The 22493-nt window shown below is 41.3% G+C and overlaps 1 protein-coding gene across 2 annotated transcripts in view; it reads left to right on the top strand.

Moving 5' to 3' along the window:
* PTPRB (protein tyrosine phosphatase receptor type B) overlaps positions 1-22493 on the top strand; it is a 117306-nt gene that overhangs the window by 58181 nt on the left and 36632 nt on the right. For both annotated transcript variants that reach the window (XM_054445024.2, XM_054445025.2), the window contains 8 exons: positions 2456-2719; positions 7006-7269; positions 7805-8068; positions 9156-9419; positions 12746-13015; positions 16316-16579; positions 18487-18750; positions 19797-20078. In XM_054445024.2, the coding sequence (XP_054300999.1) occupies positions 2456-2719; positions 7006-7269; positions 7805-8068; positions 9156-9419; positions 12746-13015; positions 16316-16579; positions 18487-18750; positions 19797-20078 (2136 nt within the window). The remainder of the gene's footprint in view (positions 1-2455; positions 2720-7005; positions 7270-7804; positions 8069-9155; positions 9420-12745; positions 13016-16315; positions 16580-18486; positions 18751-19796; positions 20079-22493) is intronic.

The raw sequence follows: 22493 nt of genomic DNA, 5'->3' as shown, positions 1-22493 counted from the left end.
ATTTGCAGTTATATCAGTCACATTAGACTGATTTAATTCGTGCTTAGACACTGTATAATGTGGGTGTTCATGATTGGATGCCTCTATTGGTTGGGATCCAGTCTTCTACCATCGGTGGCTCTTCTTTGCTGTAGGTCCTCAGAGCTCTCCCCATTTCTCCAGAAAATGGAGGTGGGGGAGGGGTACAACTCATCAGACTGGGGAGTAGACATTTCACTTCTACCCACATTCCACTGGCCAGAACTCAGTTACATGGCCACATCTGACTGCCTGGGAGCCTTAGAAATGCAGTCTAGCTGTGTGTCAAGAGGAAAAGGAAATGGTCGGGGAACCGTATTCTGCCACACAGGTTGATTCTCATTTTGTATACCACAAGGATTGTCCAACTTATTGTGAGCTACTAAAATAGTCTAGTCTGTGCTATCTCTTGAAATAACTGTGCACTTTAAATAAGTGGGACTTATAATTATTTTTATACCTATATTTTAATTAGAATAAAGGTACAAGCATTTGACCCATATTATATAATAGAAGCATTCAAAAAAGGGACAAGAAATTCTTTGAAGAATGGTCATAAAGTTTTGAGGAGAGAATCAAATATGAATAAATATGAGCATGAGTTATTTTACTCAAACATATGAAGAGTGCACATTATCATGATAAAAGAGGAAAATGGGAGACTCCTGTAGAAGCACAATAATAGGGATTTTGAAAGGTGCCTCTTTTAGTAAATTTTGTACACAGTCAATTATAAAGAATTCAGTGGCTAAGGCCTTGATAATCCTTCTCATCTCCTCAAATTACTGAAATATTAGTCAATATTGAAATAATTTTGAAAGGTATTCTTATATTTCACCTGTTTCCACTGAGTTAAAACATATAAATAAACCCTCCCAGCCCAGATAAGAAGGCAGAATATTTAAAATTAAAGATATTAGATATACTTAACAAATCTAATTCTAATCTGGGAAAATGCTCATCCTAAAGGAAAAACAAATTTTGTATCTATTTTTTCTTAAACATGTGAATCATATTTCTGTGAAAACTTTTGATAATTGTCTTTTCTAATAAAATGTTGGTAGTTGCAAATATTTCCAGCAGTTTTTAAAAACAAGCATAACGAGTTGCTTTTGAGAGCAACTAAAGGATGTGTGGATGGTTGGATGGCAGAAGAAAGGAAGGAAAGAAAGAAAAAAGGAAGAAAAGAAGGAAAGAAAAGGAAGGAAGGAAGAGATGTACCAATATATAAATCTTCTGGCTAAAAAGTTCAACTTTATATCTAGGAAATGTCCATATATGTGGATCAACATTACCAGAGTTGTTCACTAGAATGCCGTTTATAATTTTTAGTGATGGATAAGTGCTTTTAAGTATAAGGTATGCTTTGGAGCTTAATTCACAGAGTCCAAGCATATTACATTAGAAGGATTCTCAGAAGTCATCTAGCCAAATCCTGTCCATTATAAGTGATGGACTGATATTGACAATCATATGAAACTGTTTAGTTAAGTTAATCAACTAATGATTAAAACAGTAGTGCAGTTCATATATACTGTAATATTTTAACCCTACATTCATTTATGGCGGTACTATTTAATGGGCACCTATTTCTGATATGTGGTTCAACTTTTACTCAATACTGCAATTACTAATTTGCTGACTATACATCCAACCAGAGAACTTCTTGAAGACATTCATGCCTTTTTCATTTTTGTATACCTGGCAAATAGTAGGTTCTCAGTAAACATTTGTGACACTAATCCCCAATTCATATAAGCAAATTATTATAGTTGCCATCAGAAAACCCATTATCGCCATAGTATTTCTCTCTGCCCTTTTTTGGTCCAGCTTCCAGACTTCTTACTTCCAAGATAGGTTTTTAGGCTTATTTCTTACCACTAGAGGGCAGGAAATGCTTTGCAAAGGGAAAACGGTCCCTCTGGTTGTGTTAGCTATTACTTCCCAGGAATAAATAACTTCATCACAAGAAAATTGAAGCTATCCCAGTTTAAGGTCTTTAGAAAAGCTATCGTATTCTTCCCCTTTCCACTCAAACATTTTTGCTTTATTGGTAAGTTTGGTTCAAGTTGATTCATTTGGATTGTTGAAATATTTGTTCCCTTTCTTACAGAGAACCTTCTAAAACATTCTATAAAGATGCCTCCACTTGAAATGCTTTACAAACAGCAACCCCATAAAAATGCAGTACTGGCATCCTTGTATTTACGAGGCATCCCAAAGGCCTCCGGACATTTTTATTTTGATTAGTCTTCTGATGTAAGAACACTCAGCTTCTGGAAGCTGAGTGAAATCCACACACTTCCTTGACCTCTTATGTAATCAGATTAGATCTCCTGAGTGAGTCCACGGTTTGTGCTGACTGCAATAGACGACTCAGACTTTTGACTGTGTTTTTCTTTTTGAATCCCCCCCCCCCCACCTTTCAAAATCACAGTCCCTTCCAGTGTGAGTGGAGTAACGGTGAACAATTCCGGTCGTAATGACTACCTCAGCGTTTCCTGGCTGCCGGCGCCCGGAGATGTGGATAACTATGAGGTAACATTGTCTCATGACGGCAAGGTGGTTCAGTCCCTTGTCATTGCCAAGTCTGTCAGAGAATGTTCCTTCAGCTCCCTCACCCCAGGCCGCCTCTACACCGTGACTATAACTACAAGGAGTGGCAAGTGTGAAAATCACTCCTTCAGCCAAGAGCGGACAGGTAAGGCTGTATGAAGGTTCAGGGCTCCGTAAGAACCAATTCACATGTGGCTCAGGGCACCACAGAGCTGTAGCAATTCTGTAATGATGGGATGAAAGGCCCTTGACATCACAAAACTGTTATGGAGTCTTCGTATTTTAACCCAAGAAACTCCTTATGTGAGCAGACCCTGTGTGACTAGAATTTATATTATATTCAAATAGTGTAAAAAGTATTCCCGTTTATGGAGTACTTTTTGGTTGCTAGGGCCTGGCTTTATATATCTTGACTATAACTAACCCTTGTGAACTCCTTATTGAGGTAGTCATTGTTATTATTCTCATTTTACAGATCAGGAAACCAAGGTTCAGGGAGGTCAAGTAACTTGCCCAACTGTTTACCTTGTTAAACAGCCAGTATGTTTCAGATCCTGGTTTTAAACCCAGTTCTGAATGACTCCAGTGCCTACAAAGTTCTCCATCCTAAAATCCATCCTGAAATGTCTGTTGGTCAAAACCACTATTCATCCTTTTTCACACAAGGTGAAAATGTGAACCTTTATGGTTCTGGGACTAGGGAGCAAAAATCTTAGCAAAGGAAACGAATGTTCAGTCCAGTGTGCTGGAAAGAATTAAATTTAAATAGCTACCATTTTCCCAATATATTTATGCTTTCTGGGGTTTATACCTGAGATTTCTGCTTAAGGTTGGCATTGATACATTGTCAAATGTTTCCTACTAAGCCATGGGTTGATTTCTGTATTTTAAAATGTCAGTTTTTCCATGAGGTTCTGAGACAATTGTCCTTATCCTGTTACCTAGCACAGGACCTGGGGCTTAGTAGGCACTCAGTAAATACTTGGCAAAGGAATAATCAGATATCACTTAGATCAGGGGTTCCACCTGGGAGTCCATGGTTCATGGGAGACTTTAGGAATGTAGTAACCCCTGAAATTGTTTATGAGGTTGCTGGGGATAGGAAAGGTATATGCATTTCTTTGAGAAGAAACAGTCCATGGCTTTTATCAGATTCTTATGGTTTCTGTGACCCCCAAAAAGCTAAGAACCTCTGATTTATATTGTTACAGGATGCTGGCATTGAAGGGGTCCTTAGAATGATCTAATCCTATTTCCTCATTTGGATATAAAGGAAGCCCCAGAGAAGGAGTGTGGCTTCTCCAGGGTTGCAGGGCTGACTGGTAGTGGAGCTCAGCCTAGCTCCAGTGCTGTCCGTTCCATCATGCTGTATCCGAGAGCACTAGTCAGGGATATAAAGAGATTATCCCTACCCTTGAATAATTTTAAGCCTAATTACACTGACAATCATGATAATGACTTAGATCTGAAAAGCAGATTTCTATTTACAAAGCAGTCTTATGTCAGGGTCTCATATTGATCAACTTGGAGCCTAAAAATCACCAGAAATTGAAGGATGTGTTACCTAACTACCAACCCCTTGCTTCCTACCAATGTCAATTCATGATGATTTCCTATCCGTATGACTTTAATATTGCAAAGTCTTTTGCTGAGATTGTTTTAAAATGCAAGAAAGTGATTCTTTATTCAGTGCATCCTCTTGACTCCTTGACCAGCATGAACTTGGACTTGGTGCATGACTAATGGAGGCAAATCATTGACCCCGACAAATCAGTTTAACTGGAGAGTCATGTCTGAGTTGTTCTCTTGATGATTTTGGCTGATTATCTTAATGCCCTTTTCCATTTCTGATGCTCCTGTTCTACATTTTGGGTGAAAATACCAATATTTCTAATTCTGTATCACATCATCTCACCGTGTAGCAAGGCAGGTCTCCACAAATTACCCCGTTCCAACCTGGAGAGCTCCTTATTGACTTAACATGATATTCAGCCAGGATTTTCTTCCCGTAATAGTTGCTTTGCCTTCAGCAAATTGCCTGGATCATTGACCTTTCTTAGCCCATGCATAAAATGCCACTTCATAATTTCCTCTCCTTAACTCTGTGATGACTGTATTCTAACAACACTGTAATTGGTTTTAGGTAAATATCTTGGAGAAAGCATATCTGTCCTTGCTCCATATCTGTCGTGAGCTATATTCTAAACACTAATCAACAAACACAAGGCAACAAAGGATGCTAATGCAACTTGTAGGTGTAAGAAAATGGAGCTTCTATGCCAAAATACTGAAATTTCTGGATCATTTCATGATCTGAGAAAAAGTAGAGGAGAAAAATTGGACACAGCCTTAGCATGTGGTCAGATCAGAAACCCCTAATATATACCAAATACAGACAGCGGCTGTACAGGCCTAGAGGACATGCTAGTATTGGGACAAGAGTTCATGCCTCTTTTTCAATGCTCCTCCTCATTAATATGTATAATGTCCAGTAACCATGAAATAGTAATGAATCTGTGGCCTACTGTTGAATTAAAATTCAGCCCCAAATGGAAAAATGAAATCTCCTTAATATCATGCTCTAAATACAGAATTGCCTTATTCCACAGTGTTCCTAAGTAACATGCGTATATTTATTTACTGGTTGGGGAGGGGACCACAGATATACAGAATGGTTTTGTTTATATATTAGTAAGAACCTCACATGCACAAAATTGTATTAATCATAATTCTCGGTTCAAGAAACCATGCATCCCCAGCACTTTGGGAGGCTGAGGCGGGAGAATCATGAGGTCAGGAGTTCGAGACCAGCCTGGCCAACATGGTGAAACCCCATCTCTACTAAAAATACAAAAAATTAGCTAGGCGTAGTGGCAGGCACCTGTAATCCCAGCTACTCGGGAGGCTGAGGCAGGAGAATCGCCTGAACCAGAAGGCGGAGGTTCCAGTGAGCCAAGATCGCACCACTGCACTCCAGCCCGGGCAACAGAGTGAGATTCTGTCTCAAAAAAAAAAAAAAAAAAAAGAAGAAAAGAAAAAAGAAACCATGCATCAACTGCCACCTTTACGTTTTAGGCATCTAGTTAGTAATTTTTAATAATTTAACATGTACACAAGAAACCAACCACTACCTAAAATAAAAGCTAGGACCTTGACAATAACCTACATCGAAGTATGTGGTCCCCACCTCACGAATTCACTCAAAGGTAGCCAACATCTTGACTCCTATGTTCACCTCTCCCTTGCTTTCCATCTTGCATAGTTTTATTGCATTTATATACAGGCCTAAAATTATGGGTTTTAAAATTTTTTGTTGTTTTTAACATTATTTAAAAAGGTATTTTTAATGCAGTATTTAATATCTTAGGGACTTAGATGTTTTGCTTATACAGATAAGATTCATCCATATTTTATGTTTTGATGTTAAGGACAAGAAATCCATATTTTTGTGTTTTGAGTTAAGGAATTAATTATAACTTATATAATATTTCACTGTGTGTGTGTATGTGTGTATATGTATATATTCATTATCCAGTATCCTGTACATATTCTTCTACACTTGGTTTTTATATAGTTTTTTAATTTTGCCAGTCAAATGGATGTAAAACAGTATTTCACTGTGGTTTTGACTTGCATTTCCTTGATCACCAATGATGTGGAAAATCTCTTCATTTATTATGCAAATAACCATATGTGTTTCTTCTTCCATTTTTCTTTTTCTTTTTCTTTTTTTTTTTTTTTTTATGAGATGGAGTCTTGCTCCATCACCCAGGCTGGAGTGCAGGGGCATGATGTGATCTCGGCTCACTGCAACCTGTGCCTCCTGGGTTCAAGTGATTCTTCCATCTCAGCCTCCCGAGTAGCTGGAACTACAGGTGTGCACCACCATGCCCAGCTAATTTTTGTATTTTTTAGTAGAGACGGGGTTTCACCATGTTGGCCAGGCTGTTCTCAAACTTCTGACCTCAACTGATCTGCCCGCCTCAGCCTCCCAAAGTGTTAGGATTACAGGGGTGAGCCACCACGCATAGCCTCATTTTTTTGAGGGGGGTGGGTTGGGGGATTGCTTATATTCCTCTTAGTAACTTTTGAGTCAGCAAGGTATGTTGGAATTATCTATATCATTTACCATCACTCATATTAATCATCAGCCATCATGTTTAATGTTCCATCTTATACATGACATTTTGTGCAGGCAAACAGCAGGCTTAGAATGAGTTCATCAGCTTCTGTTAAAAGATCCATTTAATCACTCCACATAGTGTAACAATCTTTCCCCTCCAGAAATTTGTAACCTAAGTTCTAAGATTTTTCTTTTAAATACACACAATAATAATCTACTCTGTATTTTTATTGTCCCAGCTTGTCATCTGTGATCAATTACTCACTCAGAATTAATAAATATTTAGTTATTCTCTGTTTCCTTTTCAGTGCCTGACAAAGTCCAAGGAGTCAGTGTTAGCAACTCAGCCAGGAGTGACTATTTAAGGGTATCCTGGGTGCATGCCACTGGAGACTTTGATCACTATGAAGTCACCATTAAAAACAAAAACAACTTCATTCAAACCAAAAGCGTTCCCAAGTCAGAAAACGAATGTGTATTTGTTCAGCTAGTCCCTGGACGGTTGTACAGTGTCACTGTTACCACAAAAAGTGGGCAATATGAAGCCAGTGAACAAGGGAATGGGAGAACAAGTAAGTAGAACGATTGCAAAATCTGACAGTAGGTTGGACTTGAAAGTCTCTGAGTAATTTATCTGAACCTTGAATTTTTTCTGCTTATTCATTAGTACATTACATTCCCAGTAAGTCTCACTTGGCACTAACATCATTCAGCCAAGCCATGGCCTATAATTACAGAATATTTATTGGTAGATAAAAGCAAACATAGTGAGGGAGCAAGAAGGCTAAATGTCCCATTTTTTTTCCCTGTCTTCCTGCATCATGGCATTTAGATTCTAGACTTCTTGTTTTATCTTATGATTGAGATCATAACTCATTTTATAATTATGTTCTACCAATGCTGATCATGTAACATTTATGTCAGGAAAAAATCACAATGTTAATAGTTGCTTCCAGTTTTTCTTATTTAATTATGCATGAAGTAGTGCTAGTGGTTTATTTGGGGAAGGGAGATGTTGCCAGTTCCTTGAATGTGATTCATAAATTATTATGTAGGTAAACTCTGATCAGTTCCTTTCCTGAAATGTCTTCTCATTTTTCTCCCTAGTTCCAGAGCCTGTTAAGGATCTAACATTGCGGAACAGGAGCACTGAGGACTTGCATGTGACTTGGTCAGGAGCTAATGGGGATGTCGACCAGTATGAGATCCAGCTGCTCTTCAATGACATGAAAGTATTTCCTCCTTTTTACCTTGTAAATACCGCAACCGAGTATCGATTTACTTCCCTAACACCAGGCCGCCAATACAAAATTCTTGTCTTGACGATTAGTGGGGATGTACAGCAGTCAGCCTTCATTGAGGGCTTCACAGGTAATGTGAAATACTGTTCTTGAACCTGAATAGATGCAGTGGTGCATTTAGCTTTTGGGTAGTCCAGGTATTTCGATTGAGGATTTGGAGGGGTAAAAGGGAGATAGCAAGAAGGGACAAAGTCATCTTGATAGTGACAATGATGTCCAACCTGGATGAATGAAAATGAAGTATGATGTCAGCAGAGAGTCGGGGGGGCGGGGGTTGGAGGGTGCTTTCAGAGAAATAGCAATGAACTGATGTGATCAGCTGGTGCTTGTGAGGCACACAGATTAAGAATTAAGTGTTACTTGGGTATCATTTCTTTAGAACTCTTTTAGGAGTGTTGCCATAGTAGTTAACATGTACTGACAGTTCACCATGAACCAGACCCACAGCAAAGCATTTTATGTCTACATCTTGTTCAGTCTTCACAATGCTTTGGAAGGCCAAGTCAGGAGGATAGCTTGAGCCCAGGAGTTCAAGCACAGCCTGGGCAACATGACAAAACCCTGTCTCTACAAAAAATACAAAAAAATTAGCCGGGCATGGTGGTGCGTGCCTGTAGTCCCAGCTACTGGGGAGGCTGAGGTGGGAGAATCACCTGAGCCCAGGAGGTATAGGATGCAGTGAGTCGTAATCATGCCATTGCAATCCAGCCTGGACAACAGAGCGAGACCCTACCTCAAAAATAAAATTAAATTAAAAAAGAATCAATCTTCACAACTCTATGGGCTGGTTAGTATTATCATCACTGCTGTTTTTCCTAATGAAGAAACTGAAACTTACAGAGGTCAAGTAATTTGCCTGTAGTCCCACAGCTAGTGAGTGAGAAAACCAAAACTTGGACCAAGGCACCCTAACTAGCCCCTCGCTATATAATTAGCATTCCTCATTTCCACTCGCCGGCCTTGACTTCCCCCTAAGCTTTCCCCCGTCAACTTCAGTTCACACAGAAAAATCAGAGAAAAGTGGCAAATTGTTACTTTCTTTTTCATGTGAGTTCTCTCAGTGGGTGCCAAAACATCAGAAGCATTCAAAACTTTGTTTGAAAATTTCAACAGTTCATTCTCTAAGTGATGACTTTTAAATTTATTTTCTTTTTTAGTTCCTAGTGCTGTCAAAAATATTCACATTTCTCCCGATGGAGCAACAGATAGCCTGACGGTGAACTGGACTCCTGGTGGGGGAGACGTTGATTCCTACACGGTGTCGGCATTCAGGCACAGTCAAAAGGTTGACTCTCAGACTATTCCCAAGCACATCTTTGAGCACACGTTCCACAGACTGGAGGCCGGGGTGCAGTACCAGATCATGATTGCCTCAGTCAGCGGATCCCTGAAGAATCAGATAAATGTGGTTGGGAGGACAGGTAAGCATCCACCTGGAGAAGGGCTAGATTGTAGAATGCCTCATGGTTCTCCAAAATGGGACAGTGAATGGGCTCAGCTATTCACAAATCCAGATTTAAAACCACCAAAGTTTGTACAATTCAATGGTTTCAAGAGCCTTACTCGTTTATTCTTTGCATTTTTCTCTTAATAGAGATCTTCAAAACAAATGAAAGGGAATCAGAAACCAAATCATTTGAACACATTTTTATACTTGCTAAAGGATAATAAAATTTTCAATTTTAACAAGCAGGCTGGGCACGGTGACACACACCTGTAATCCCAGCACCCTGGAAGGCCAAGGCAGGTAGATTGCTTGAGTTCAGGAGTTCGAGACTAGCCTGGGCAACATAGCTAAACCCCATTTCTTAAAAATATAAAAAATTAGCCAGGCGTGGTGGTGCACACCTGTAGTCCCAGCTGCTTGGGAAGCTGAGGTGGAAGAATCACCTCAGCCCGGGAGGTCAAGGCTGCAGTGAGCTGTGATCGTGCCACTGCACTCCAGCCTGGGCAACCAGAGTGAGACCCTGTCCCAATAAATAAGTAAGTAAATAAGTAAGTAAGTAAGTAAGTAAGTAAATAAATAAATAAATAAATAAATAAATAAATTTTAATAAGGAGACTTCCATAATTATGCATTTTTCAAAAGTTCTACCTTTTAAGAAAGAGTACACATCTGTGCCATCTACTTTACCTGGTAGAGCTAAAAAAAAAACAAGTATCAAATGTATGAATAATATATCTGTTTATATCAATATCACTATTCATGTATTATTTTTGAAAGATCTCTAGCCATACTATAGTTCTCTTACAGATGAGGAAAGTACGGCTCAGAAAGCTTATGAAACAGTATCAAGGATACATATATAATAAGACCTAAAGCTAAAGTCTAGGTCTGTCTGGCCCCAAACCTCATGCCCTCTCCACTGTGACACAATACTTCTTAGATGTCTCCCATTCTCATGACCACTTATTTAGTTGTGGGGTCTGGGGCTTCTATACCATGCCCTACTATGCCTCTATTTCATATCTATATTTATATCTATATCTGCATATCTTTAACGCTATGACAAATCCTGTGTTAGAAAGTGGGCGTTCGGGCCGGGCGCAGTAGCTCACGCCTGTAATCCCAGCACTTTGGGAGGCCAAGATGGGTGGATCACAAGGTCAGGAGATCGAGACCATCCTGGCTAACACGGTGAAACCCCGTCTCTACTAAAAATACAAAAAATTAGCCAAGCATGGTGGCAGACGCCTGTAGTCCCAGCTACTCAGGAGGCTGAGGCAGGAGAATGGCGTGAACCCGGGAGGCGGAGCTTGCAGTGAGCCGAGATCATGCCACTGCACTCCAGCCTGGGCGACAGAGCAAGACTCTGCCTCAAAAAAAAAAAAAGAAGGCATTCGGCTGGGTGCAGTGGCTCATGCCTGTAATCCCAGCACTTGGGAAGGCTGAGGCGGGTGGATCATGAGGTCAAGAGATTGAGACCATCCTGGCCAACATGGTGAAACCCCGTCTCTACTAAAAATACAAAAAAAAATTTAGCCGGGCATGGTGGCGCGCACCTGTAGTCCCAGCTACTCGGGAGGCTGAGGCAGGAGAATCACTTGAACCTGGGAGGCGGACGTTGCAGTGAGCCACTGCACTCCAGCTTGGTGACAGAGTGAGACTCTGTCTCAAAAAAAAGAAAGTGGGCATTCAGTAGCAAGGCAGAGCCCCTAACCTCAAGAATCTTATAATCTAGTGAAGGAGATAGAAAAGTAAAAAGGCAATTACAGTAAAACGTGGTAAGTGCTAAGAAAAAAGTGGTTATGAGATGTTAGAGGAGCAAACAAGAAGAGTCAGGGAAGGCTTTCAGGAGGAAGTAGTATTTAAAGAAAGACTAAGGAGTCATCCAGGTGAAATGTAAGTTGACTTGGTTCCAACAGAGAAAACAAAGCCCTGGAGGTGAGAGAAAGGATGGCACATTTGGGGACCTACACCTTATTTAGTACACTAGAATAAAGGCCGGGCACAGTGGCTCATGCCTGTAATCCCAGCATTTTGGGAAGCCAAGGTGAGTGGATAGCCTGAGTCCAGGAGTTCGAGACCAGCCTGGGCAACATGGCAAAACCCCATCTCTACCAAAAGTATAAAAAACAAAAGTATACTAGAATAAAAAATGTGAGCCATGTGGCCAGCTAAGTAGAGAGACCAAATCACGAAGAGCTTTGTTTGCCTGTGAAGGTGTTTGGAATTATGGAGAGCCACTGTAGGGCCATTAGCATGGGAGTGCTATGAAAATATGCTAGATAGAGTCTGCAGATTGAAAGAGTAGGAGGTAAGGACACAAGTGACTGGTCAATAGGCAGTTGCAATAATGTATGGTCTCATTTATACTTGCTAAAGGATATGATGTGGTCCTGAGGTAGTGGCAGTATGCAGAGAGTGGCTAGATTCAAGAGATAGAAGATTTAGGATACAGAAATAAAACTCGTATTTGATTATATGTACAAGGGTGAGAGTGACAACTGAAGTTTCTGACTTGAACCAAGAGATAGAAACAAAAAACAATGAGAACACTGGGGAAGGGAGATAAGGAGTCCAGTTTGGACATCTTGAGTGTTGGATGTCTGTGGTACATTCAGGGAGAGATGTAATTTGCAAAAGCGGGAGAGATGTAATTTGCAAAAGCAGGAGAAACATCTGAACTGAAAGTTTAAATTTGGGAGTTGTCACCTTATGGGTGACACTTCAAACCATGGACATAGATGAAATCTGAGAAGATTATGTAGAATGAGAAAATAAATGAACCTAGGACAGAAAATATTATTATAATAACAATAATACTATTTTGCCTTTCACCTCAGGAGCAATAGAACAGATACTAGTATATACTACTGCTGAAGTCAAGGCTTAAAGTTTTGACCTTAGTTAATGTTAGTAATAAAAGTCTAAACAGGAGACATAATTCAACTATCAAACCCACATTCACTGAATACGAACTTGCTCAGCATTCTTCACTTTCTAGATTTATAGGTATGCACCACTCTGCATATTTATCAGGGCCATTTTCGCTAACTTTTCTATCTGAGATCCTATTTAAATTCAGAGAAAAAATGGAGAATCAAAGTAGTTGAACAGACAGGTTAGGCCAAGAAATCCTTTCTCCTCTTTTCTCCATAAGACCACACAGAAAGTGTCAATGCCACACAAATAAAGCAAACGCATCATCTTCTACCTGCAGTTGATTCAGGAGTTTTTCTCAATTGATGACTTTACCCTAAGTGATAAAATCTGTGTTTTGTTGCTCCACTTGTCTCTCTGCAGTTCCAGCATCTGTCCAAGGAGTAACTGCAGACAATGCATACAGCAGTCATTCCTTAATAGTAAGTTGGCAAAAAGCTGCTGGTGTGGCAGAAAGATATGATATCCTGCTTCTAACTGAAAATGGAATCCTTCTGCGCAACACATCAGAGCCAGCCACCGCTAAGCAACACAAATTTGAAGATCTAACACCAGGCAAAAATTACAAGATTCAGATCCTAACTGTCAGCGGAGGCCTCTTTAGCAAGGAAGCCCAGACTGAAGGCCGAACAGGTAATTAGCACAGCATAATGTTTTGTAGCACATATTGCCAATGTCTGCTATTGTGTAAGAACCACAGGGTGAGAGGGATGAAGCAACATTGGGAGATGATTATCTATCTCTTGACACGCTGGGAAGATTCACCCTGATTTGCTACTTCCATGTCAGTTGCCCTATCCACACAGGACTCAGCCCACCACACTCTGATTCTGATTTTTCATTAATATTGGTGCTATTAGCTTCCTATTGCTGCTGTAATAAACTATCACAATCTTAGTGGCTTGAAACCACCCAAATTTATTATTTTCTAGTTCTCAAGGTTAGAATCTGAAAATGGTTTTTGGGGACTGAAATCAAGACATCAGGGCTGTGTTTCTTGTAGAGACTTTAGGGGGAGAATCCACTCCTTGCCTTTTTCAGCTTCTGAGGCCGCCCACATTCCTTGGCTCGTGTCCCCCTCCCAACAGTGACATTGCTCCAATCTCTGCATGGGACCTTACATCTCTTTCTCTGCTCTCCTGCCTCCCTCTTCCATCTTTTAAGGACTCTTGTGATTACCTTGGTCACCAACCGGACAATCCAGGATAATTCCTTCGTCTCAAGATCCTTAATTTAATCACATCTACAAAGCCCTTTTTGCCACAGAAGGTAACATATTCACAGGTTCTGGGGGTTAGGACATGGACATCTTTGGGGCCATTATTCAGACAACCACATTGGCCTAATTGATTGATAACTTATTTATTAAGTACATAGGTCTGAAGGCGGGGATGGTTATGTTGACAGGGACATAAAGATGAATCAGGCATGCTTCTCGTCCTTAAAGAGCTGACTGACGAGACAGACACATGGACAAATAATGGCAATGCATTGTGATAAAGAGTACATATAAGAGAGGGATGTCTGGCATTCGGGGAAGCATGGAGGTCAGGTAGAATTGAGACATCTTCATAAAAGTGACATTTCAGTACTGCCTTGAAGGATGAAGAAATTCTCCTTATGGAGAGAAGGTAGAATACTTTGTACAGACAGTCTGTCCTGTGCAAAGGCCAAGAGGTATGAACAGGAGAAAGGAGAAATTGTGGGTGGCTAAAATGTGTGTTGCATGATGGAAAGGTGAGGCTGAAAGCCAGATTGGAGCCAAATTAGAGGGTGCCTGGTAGCCTTCCTCAGGAGTTTATCTTTTTATCTTAAAGCAATACAAAACTTTTAGCCAGAGAGTAATTGTTTTGTAATAAAAGATGTATCTTTAAAAGATAAATCAGATAGCAATGGGGGAATGGATTGAATGGAAATGAACCAGAGGTGAGGAGATCCACCTATTAATTCATTTATTATTGAGTACCTTTATAGGCTAGGCACTGTTCTAACTGCTGGATATACAGAAGTGAATAAAAAACTCCCACGGTCATTATGTTTATAGTCTAGTGGGGAAGAAAGTCAATAAATAAGTAAAAGATGTAGGAGGTTGGGTGGTAATAAAGACCAAGAAGGAAATTAAGTTAGGAAGGTGGGATAACAAGAGTTGGGGCTTACAATTTTATCTATCTATTTATTGTTATTATTTTATTTTTATTTATTTATTTATTTATTTTTTTGGAGACAGAACCTCGCTCTGGCACCCAGGCTGGAGTGCAGTGGCACAATCTCAATTCACTGCAAAGCCCTCTGCCTCCTGGGCTCAAACGATCCTCTCATCTCAGCCTCCCAAGTAGTTGGGACTTCAGGCATGTGCCAACACACCCAGCTAATTTTTGTATTTTCTTGTAGAGACAGGGTTTCTCCACGTTGCCTAGGCTGGTCTCGCACTCCTGGGCTCAAGAAATCCACCTGCCTCAGCCTCCCAAAGTGTTGGGATTACAGGCATGAGCCACCACGCCTGGTCAAGGGGATTACAATTTTTTTTTTTTTTTTTTTTTTTTGAGATGGAGTCTCCCTCTGTTGCCCAAGCTGGAGTGCAGTGGTGTGATCTTAGCTCACCACAACCTCCACCTCCTGAGTTCAAGCAATTCTGCCTCAGCCTCCCGAGTAGAGTAGCTGGGACTACAATATGCACCACTACACCCGGCTAATTTTTATATTTTTAGTAGAGATGGGGTTTCGCCATGTTGGCCAGGCTGGTCTTGAACTCCTGACCTCAGGTGATCCACCCTCCTCAGCTTCCCAAAGTGCTGGGATTACAGGCATGAGCCACTGCACCTGGCCGGGACTTACAATTTTAGATAGTACAGTACCCAAAGACTTCATTGAGGCAGTGACATTTGAGTAAAAATCTGAAAGAAATGAGAAAGTCATGCAAATATTTGGATATTTATCAACGCAAAGACCCTGAGTGGGTGTGTGTCTGACCTGTTGGAGGAACAGTAAAGAAGCACATATGGCTGGAACAGAGTGAGCGAGAATGAGTGGGGGGGATGCAGTTGGACAGGTAATGGGGGTCATGACATGACTGCAGTCATAGGATGATAAGGACCAATAGCTGAATGAATGCAGGGGCCCTGGTGAAGAATAGTGGGTATAGTCAAGAAATATTTTTGCATTAGCTTAAGTGGCACTTGGGGGCTGAGTGGATTACAGAGGAAGGAACAGAAGATTCCAGAGTTTCCACCTGGGATGTCTGGTAGAAGATGATGCCATTAATTGAGATAAGCAGGAGGAGAGAGGGTCAGGCAAAAATCCAGAGTTCAGCTGTGTATTGAGTTTGAGATGCCTGAGTGACTTGCAGAGAGAAGGGACCATAGGCATTTGGAAATATGGATTTGAGCTCAGAAGAGAAGTGAGCTGGACATAAAAAGATCTGGACCAGAATACTAGTTAAATCCATAAATTGAATGAGACTGATTGCTCAGCTAGGGCTATGGAATATGAAGGAAACAAAGGACGGATCCATGGGAAATAACACCTTGTAAGGGCCTGACAAAAGGAGAGGAGAAAGCAAAGAGAGCCTGAGAAAGAGCATTTGGGGTGGAGGAAAGAGAACTCAGGCAAAATCAAGGCAGATGTCCTGTTCTGTTTCTACTGGCATCTTAAGGCTTCTGAGGAATCAGGCAGCATCTGTGCCAGCAGTTTGCAAGGAGGCGGTTTCTAGCAGCACTTGACCTTGCCAAGAGGTAGCACAGAAGTCCAAAAGGGTTTGCAAAATTCTAACAAGAAGCTTTTTGTAAAGTGCTTTTGGCTTTTCCTATTGTTTCTGTTTCCCATATCACTGAATCCAACTTCCTCTTTCTGTTTGCTTTTCCCTTTCTTTCCCACCTGCTCTCTTCTCCTCACTGCATTTCCCTCCCTCATTCTCTTGCTCCTCGACTTTTCCAGTCCCAGCAGCTGTCACTGACCTGAGGATCACAGAGAACTCCACCAGGCACCTGTCCTTCCGCTGGACCGCCTCAGAGGGGGAGCTCAGCTGGTACAACATCTTTTTGTACAACCCAGATGGGAATCTCCAGGAGAGAGCTCAAGTTGACCCACAAGTCCAGAGCTTCTCTTTCCAGAACTTGCTACAAGGCAGAATGTACAAGATGGTGATTGTGACTCACAGTGGGGAGCTGTCTAATGAGTCTTTCATATTTGGTAGAACAGGTAAGACCAAGACCCAAGCAGTAATGAATCGCGGGGGAATTGTCCCGGTATTCACTGGTTTTCCTTGGTTGGTCCTTAGTTTCCTATTCTATGCAGGATGTAGCTTTATATGACATTTGTGACTTTCAGGCTGTTTGACCCTAAATCTCACCTTTGATTATATATAACTAATTTGTGGCCAGTTTTTGCACTGGCTTCTGCTCTTTTGCCTCCACTTATTTACTTTCTAGGGCTTGGTAAAAAATGAATGTGGTTCCTCCTCTTGCCATCAAACTGTACAAGAGGGCTGTAACCCATCATAGTTTAATTTGAGCTACACCCTTCAGCTTTCTAACAAGAAATAGATGGAGAGGAGAGCAGGAGCAGAGAAGGCCAACCACAAATATAACAAACAGGCAGTGACTGCTGTGAATTAGAAACATAGCACTAGATGAAGTGAAAACACAGAGTTCCAGGAAAGTGAGAGACATCTCTCTGGGCTGCAAACAAAAAACAGAATCTACCCTTTTCCCATAGTTTGAGTCCTTTATCTCCTATTCAAAAAAAATTTTTTTTTTTTGGGACGAGTTCTCGCTCTGTTGCCCAGGCTGGAGTGCAGTGATGCCATCATGGCTCCCTGCAGCCTTGACCACCTGGGCTCAAGTGATCCTCTTGCTTCAGCCTGCCGAGTAGCTGGGACTACAGGCACATGACACCATGCATGGCAAACTTTTAATTTTTTAATTTTTATTTTTTGTAGAGATGGGGGCCTCCCTGTATTGCCCAGGCTGGTCTTGAACTCCTGGGCTAAAGCAATCCTCTGCCTTGACCTCCCAAAGTGCTGTAATTAGAGGCATGAGCCACCACGCTCAGCCTACCTATTCAATTCTTTTTTCTCATTTGACAATAGTTTTAGGTGCTCTTCGGTGCCAGGCACATGGCCCACTGCTGTAATGTGACAGTGAACAAGACAGTCAAGGGCCCTGCCCTCAGAGAACTCTGTAATAGCGGGGAGGGAAGAGGACAAGGACAGATCATCAAAGGGAGATGATCTGGGAATGCCTTAAATTCTATGAAAAAAATGATGTGTCATGATAGTGACTTGGCAGGACAAGCAACTGCTTTAGATAGGAGAAGCCATTTCAGCAGAGACCTAAAGGTGAGGGGAGCCATGTGGGAACATATTCCAAGGGCACCCAACAAAAGTTCTGTTTGTCTTTTGAAAGGAGTGAAAAAGAGCAGCGATAAGCCTCAACCACAAATAGAATTGCCTAGATGTCATCATTTCTGAGGCAACCCACCCTTTGCACATCTTTCCTTACCTGCTCATTAATGCTTAAAGGTCCCCCAATGTGGCAACAGTCTTCATTCTCCAAAAAATAGCAAAGCTATTGGGATGGGTGGCAGCATGACTAATCTATACAATGATAGGAGTGACTGTTAACACTTCTCTCCCTAAATGAAATTGTACCAATGCAGATTTTACAAGAAAGAGCACAAGAGAACTGAGAACCTAAAGTAGGGTAGAGAGGATGTAAAGAGACCCAGAGAGGGTTGTTATGGGATGGTGGCTGCAATGAGATAGGCCACACTGGGAGGAGCTGGAACCTTGTATATACATTTTCTGGGCCTTTTTTATAAGCTAAATGACAACGATTTATTCATCATTTATGAAGATTTCATTTTACGTGCTTATCAGGGTCCATGTGGCAAGCATCTAGAAGTCACCACCTGTTTTGTTTTGTTTTAATTTACACCATATCTCTAGTCCATATGCCCTTAAAGTTAAATGGCCTGAAATGTAGGCAAGATCTGACTACAATATGTACAACTCACCCACACGCCCAACATAGCATATACTGTCACCTGTGGGCCAAAATGCCTGTGTTTCTGTTTTGTTCTCAGTAAGAATTTTTCTTCTGTTTAAGTCCCAGCCTCTGTGAGTCATCTCAGGGGGTTCAATCGGAACATGACAGACAGCCTTTGGTTCAGCTGGAGTCCAGCCTCTGGGGACTTTGACTTTTATGAGCTGATTCTCTATAATCCCAATGGCACAAAGAAGGAAAACTGGAAAGACAAGGACCTGACAGAGTGGCGGTTTCACAGCCTTGTTCCTGGAAGGAAGTACACGCTGTGGGTGGTAACTCACAGTGGAGATCTCAGCAATAAAGTCACAGCAGAGAGCAGAACAGGTGAGAAGCCCAGGTGCCAATGGCCAAGGGATGGTGGGAAGTAGCTTCCAGAGACACATTTTGATTCTGATTTTAATGACAAGAGATAAAGCCAATAATGATATACCCTGTGCTAGCCCCTGACCTTAGGAAGGGACTGTGGTACAACAGATAAAGGAAAAGGCTTTGGTCCAAAAGAACTAAGTCCTTAGCTTAGCTCTATGAATCTGGGCAAGTCATTGAGCACCTCTAGGCTTATGATAAAAAACTTATGATAAAAAAATCATAAGTTTTCTTATCTGCAAAGTGGGGATAATCATATACATCATCACTGTGTGGCTATCACCAGTGCTTCCTAATTGTTTTTATGTCATAGGCACACATAGATGTTTGTGTGCCACCCTGGGGTTAATCAACAAGGCTATCTGCAACTGGACATAATTGTCTGTGGACGTCAGCCCCGTACCCCAAAATCTGATGGAATTAATACCTTCACACACTTGTAACCCATTCAGGGCACACTCATGCTCCACAGCACCATGGTAAGGAAGATCTGGCTATGAATATTTAAGAAAAGGTATATGAGGCTGGGTGCCGTGGCTCACGCCTATAATCCCATTACTTTGGGAGGCCGAGGTGGGCAGATCACTTGAGGTCTGGAGTTCGAGGCCAGCCTGGTCAACAAGAGGGAACCCTGTCTCTACTAAAAATACAACAATTAGCCAGGCATAGTGGTGGGCACCTGTAATCCCAGCTACTTGGGAGGCTGAGGTGCCTGTAATCCCAGCTACCTGGGAGGCGGAGGTTACAGTGAGCCAACTGCACTTCAGCCTGGGTGGCAAGAGCAAAACTCTGTCTCAAAAAAAAAAAAGTACATAAAGTGCTTGAGGATAGTGCCTTACACATAATAAACACTATTAATGAAAGCTCCTGCTACTGTATTATTATCATATTATCTCTTCCTACAAAGTACATTAAAAGTGTGTCTGATGTTGCTCAGCTATCTTATTTGTATGTGTTATGGCATAGATGTGATTATGTGATTTTTCACTTTCTCCTGCACTCAGCTCCAAGTCCTCCCAGTCTTATGTCATTTGCTGACATTGCAAACACATCCTTGGCCATCACGTGGAAGGGGCCCCCAGACTGGACAGACTACAACGACTTTGAGCTGCAGTGGTTGCCCAGGGATGCACTTACTGTCTTCAACCCCTACAACAACAGAAAATCAGAAGGACGCATTGTGTATGGTCTTCGTCCAGGGAGATCCTATCAGTTCAGTGTCAAGACTGTCAGTGGTGATTCCTGGAAAACTTACAGCAAACCAATTTTTGGATCTGTGAGGACAAGTATGACATGTTTTGCTACTCTTATTTCTCAAATGGAGTAATAGGAAGTATATGTTCAACATCTTACTCAAATAGGGCTTGGATTAAATCCATATTTTTACATGGGATTGGTCTGGATTTGAATTCAGGCAGAAATCTATGTAGATTTGTTCATTCATTCAACATTAACAACAAGGGACAATAAAGAAATAATCTCTCTCTGCCCTCATGGGGCTTACAATTAGGTAGGACGTACTATTTGTAAATAGACATTATATTTTGGGTGCGATGAGGGAAGTAAATGGTACTATAGAGACACTGGTTGGGTAATCTGACCCAATACAAGAGAACTTCTTGGAAAAGGAAACATCCAAATAGAAACCTAAAGAAAGAAATTTACCACGTAGAGGTAGGGGAAGAAGTGGAGAATATTCCAGGTAGAGAGAATAAAATATTCCAAGATCAGAGAGGAGGGAGAGTACAAGATCTACTAATAGGGGAAAAGAAAGAAGTTGATTTGACCACAGCATAAAAGGTGAGGATTAAGGGAATCAGATCATAAAATGTTTTGTATTCCATGGTAACTACTTTGATCTTTATTTTGAACCAACTGGAGCCACTCAATTTCAGCAGAGATACCATAATCATTATTTACACTTTAGAAAGTTACTCTGGGTACAGTGTAGAGAATAGATTGAAAGAGGCAAAACTAGAAGCAGAGGGATCATAGTTAGCACATACTGCTGTATGTCCCTGAGATAAAAATACTTCGACAACGAAGCATATACCAGTTTCTTCCCAAAGGCATTTTGGGATAGATACTATCACCCTCAAAGAAAGAGAGATTTTCAATGTAGGGACTTTAATCCAAATATTTGTGTTTCAATAATACCCAGTATAAGTAGCTTCCGGGATCAGATCAGATAGTTATTGGTTGTTGATAAAATACATAGTTGAAAGTTAGAAATTTAAGCAAGTAGTTGTTTTATTTTTTAATAAGCAATAATACTATAACAAGTATAACTTTTATGCCACATTGTATCCAAAGAGCAGTTATTTGTGGGTCAAGAGAAACATGTGAAAAAGAACTAAGAGTTTTAGTTTATGGCAAGCTCAGGATGAGTTTTCCGTGGCTGACCGTGGGCTGTGTTCATGAAATCTGCTAAGCAGAACACCCTGCACTGGTTACCAAATCCAGGGCAGGACTCTAAACACTTCTGCCCATTGCATCTGGTATTAGAGTAGCCAGGGAAACACAACGCAAACACTGGATGGAACAAAGCTTTACTTACATAGAGAGGAGACAGAGTAAGATCAGCCTCAACAGTATGCATCGGTCCCCCACGGCCAGCTGCAGTAGTTGCCCAGAGATGCACTTGCTGTCTTCAACCCTGACAATAACAGAAAACAGAAGGGCGCATTGTGTATGGTCTCTTCCAGCAGCCAATGGAGGGCAGTTGGCTAAGTGTACCCCTCTTGGGCCACAGCAGAAGGACCCTGTCCTGTCTCCTCAGAGGACAACTATAGCATTGGTGTTCGCCATCTGCCATGTGACACACATGCTTAAGCAGAACAAAAGAGCATACATTGAGCTTGCAACAGGGAATGATACTCCCACACAAGGCAATGAGCCCAGCACAGGCTGTGTAGGCTCTCGATCTCTTCGTAAGAAAGTATCTTAAGCTCAAGGGCCACTTCTTACACAGCCAAATGGGGGTTGATAGACTATGCACATGAGACTGCCTTTTCCAACAGCCTTGCAGGTGCTCAGTTTAAGAGCTCATACAACTCTGTTAGAGGCTGGGCTTATAAATCACAACTGGACTGTTGTATTCAGTCCTGGGTGCTAGAATTTAAGGGAGGCTTTCACCAAAAGGGGGAGTGCCCAAGAGGACAAAAACTGCCATGAAGAGGGACTCAGTGCTGTGTTTCATGAGGAATGATTATGGTGGAACTTGTTTTTTTGTTTTGTTTTGTTTTGTTTTGTTTTCTTCGAGGCTTGTATTTATTAGGATCGGGTGAAGCTATGGGTAACAGAAAATCCAAAATAGCAGAAGTTTAAATAGAACAGAAGTTTATAATTTTCATGTAAAATCATTCCAGTACTCAATTTCTCACAAATATGCTTCAACCACAATGAATGATTTGCAGTTCTCAATTTTCTGCCATCCCACTCCCGGCATCTCATCCTTTGGTACCTGGGTTTGTGGTTTTTCTCTACGTAGAATGCCTCTTTCTTGATACCTTGGCAGAGTGTCACCTCTGCCTTACAGCTTTTACTAACTCCTGCTGATCACTAATAGCCAGCAGCTGAAAGCTGTGTGTCACCCCGCCCCCTCCCCCCCCATAGCACCTTCTCTCACCATTTCTTCTGGTATGTTTTCCTTTCTACCTTGTGTTATGGCTATTTTGGACTCATTTCCATTCCTAGAGGTT

Source organism: Pongo pygmaeus, chromosome 10 (assembly GCF_028885625.2).
Source record: "Pongo pygmaeus isolate AG05252 chromosome 10, NHGRI_mPonPyg2-v2.0_pri, whole genome shotgun sequence".
Lineage (NCBI taxonomy): Eukaryota > Metazoa > Chordata > Mammalia > Primates > Hominidae > Pongo > Pongo pygmaeus.
The sequence above is the reverse complement of the archived record's forward strand: the minus strand, read 5'-3'. Positions and strand labels throughout refer to the sequence as shown.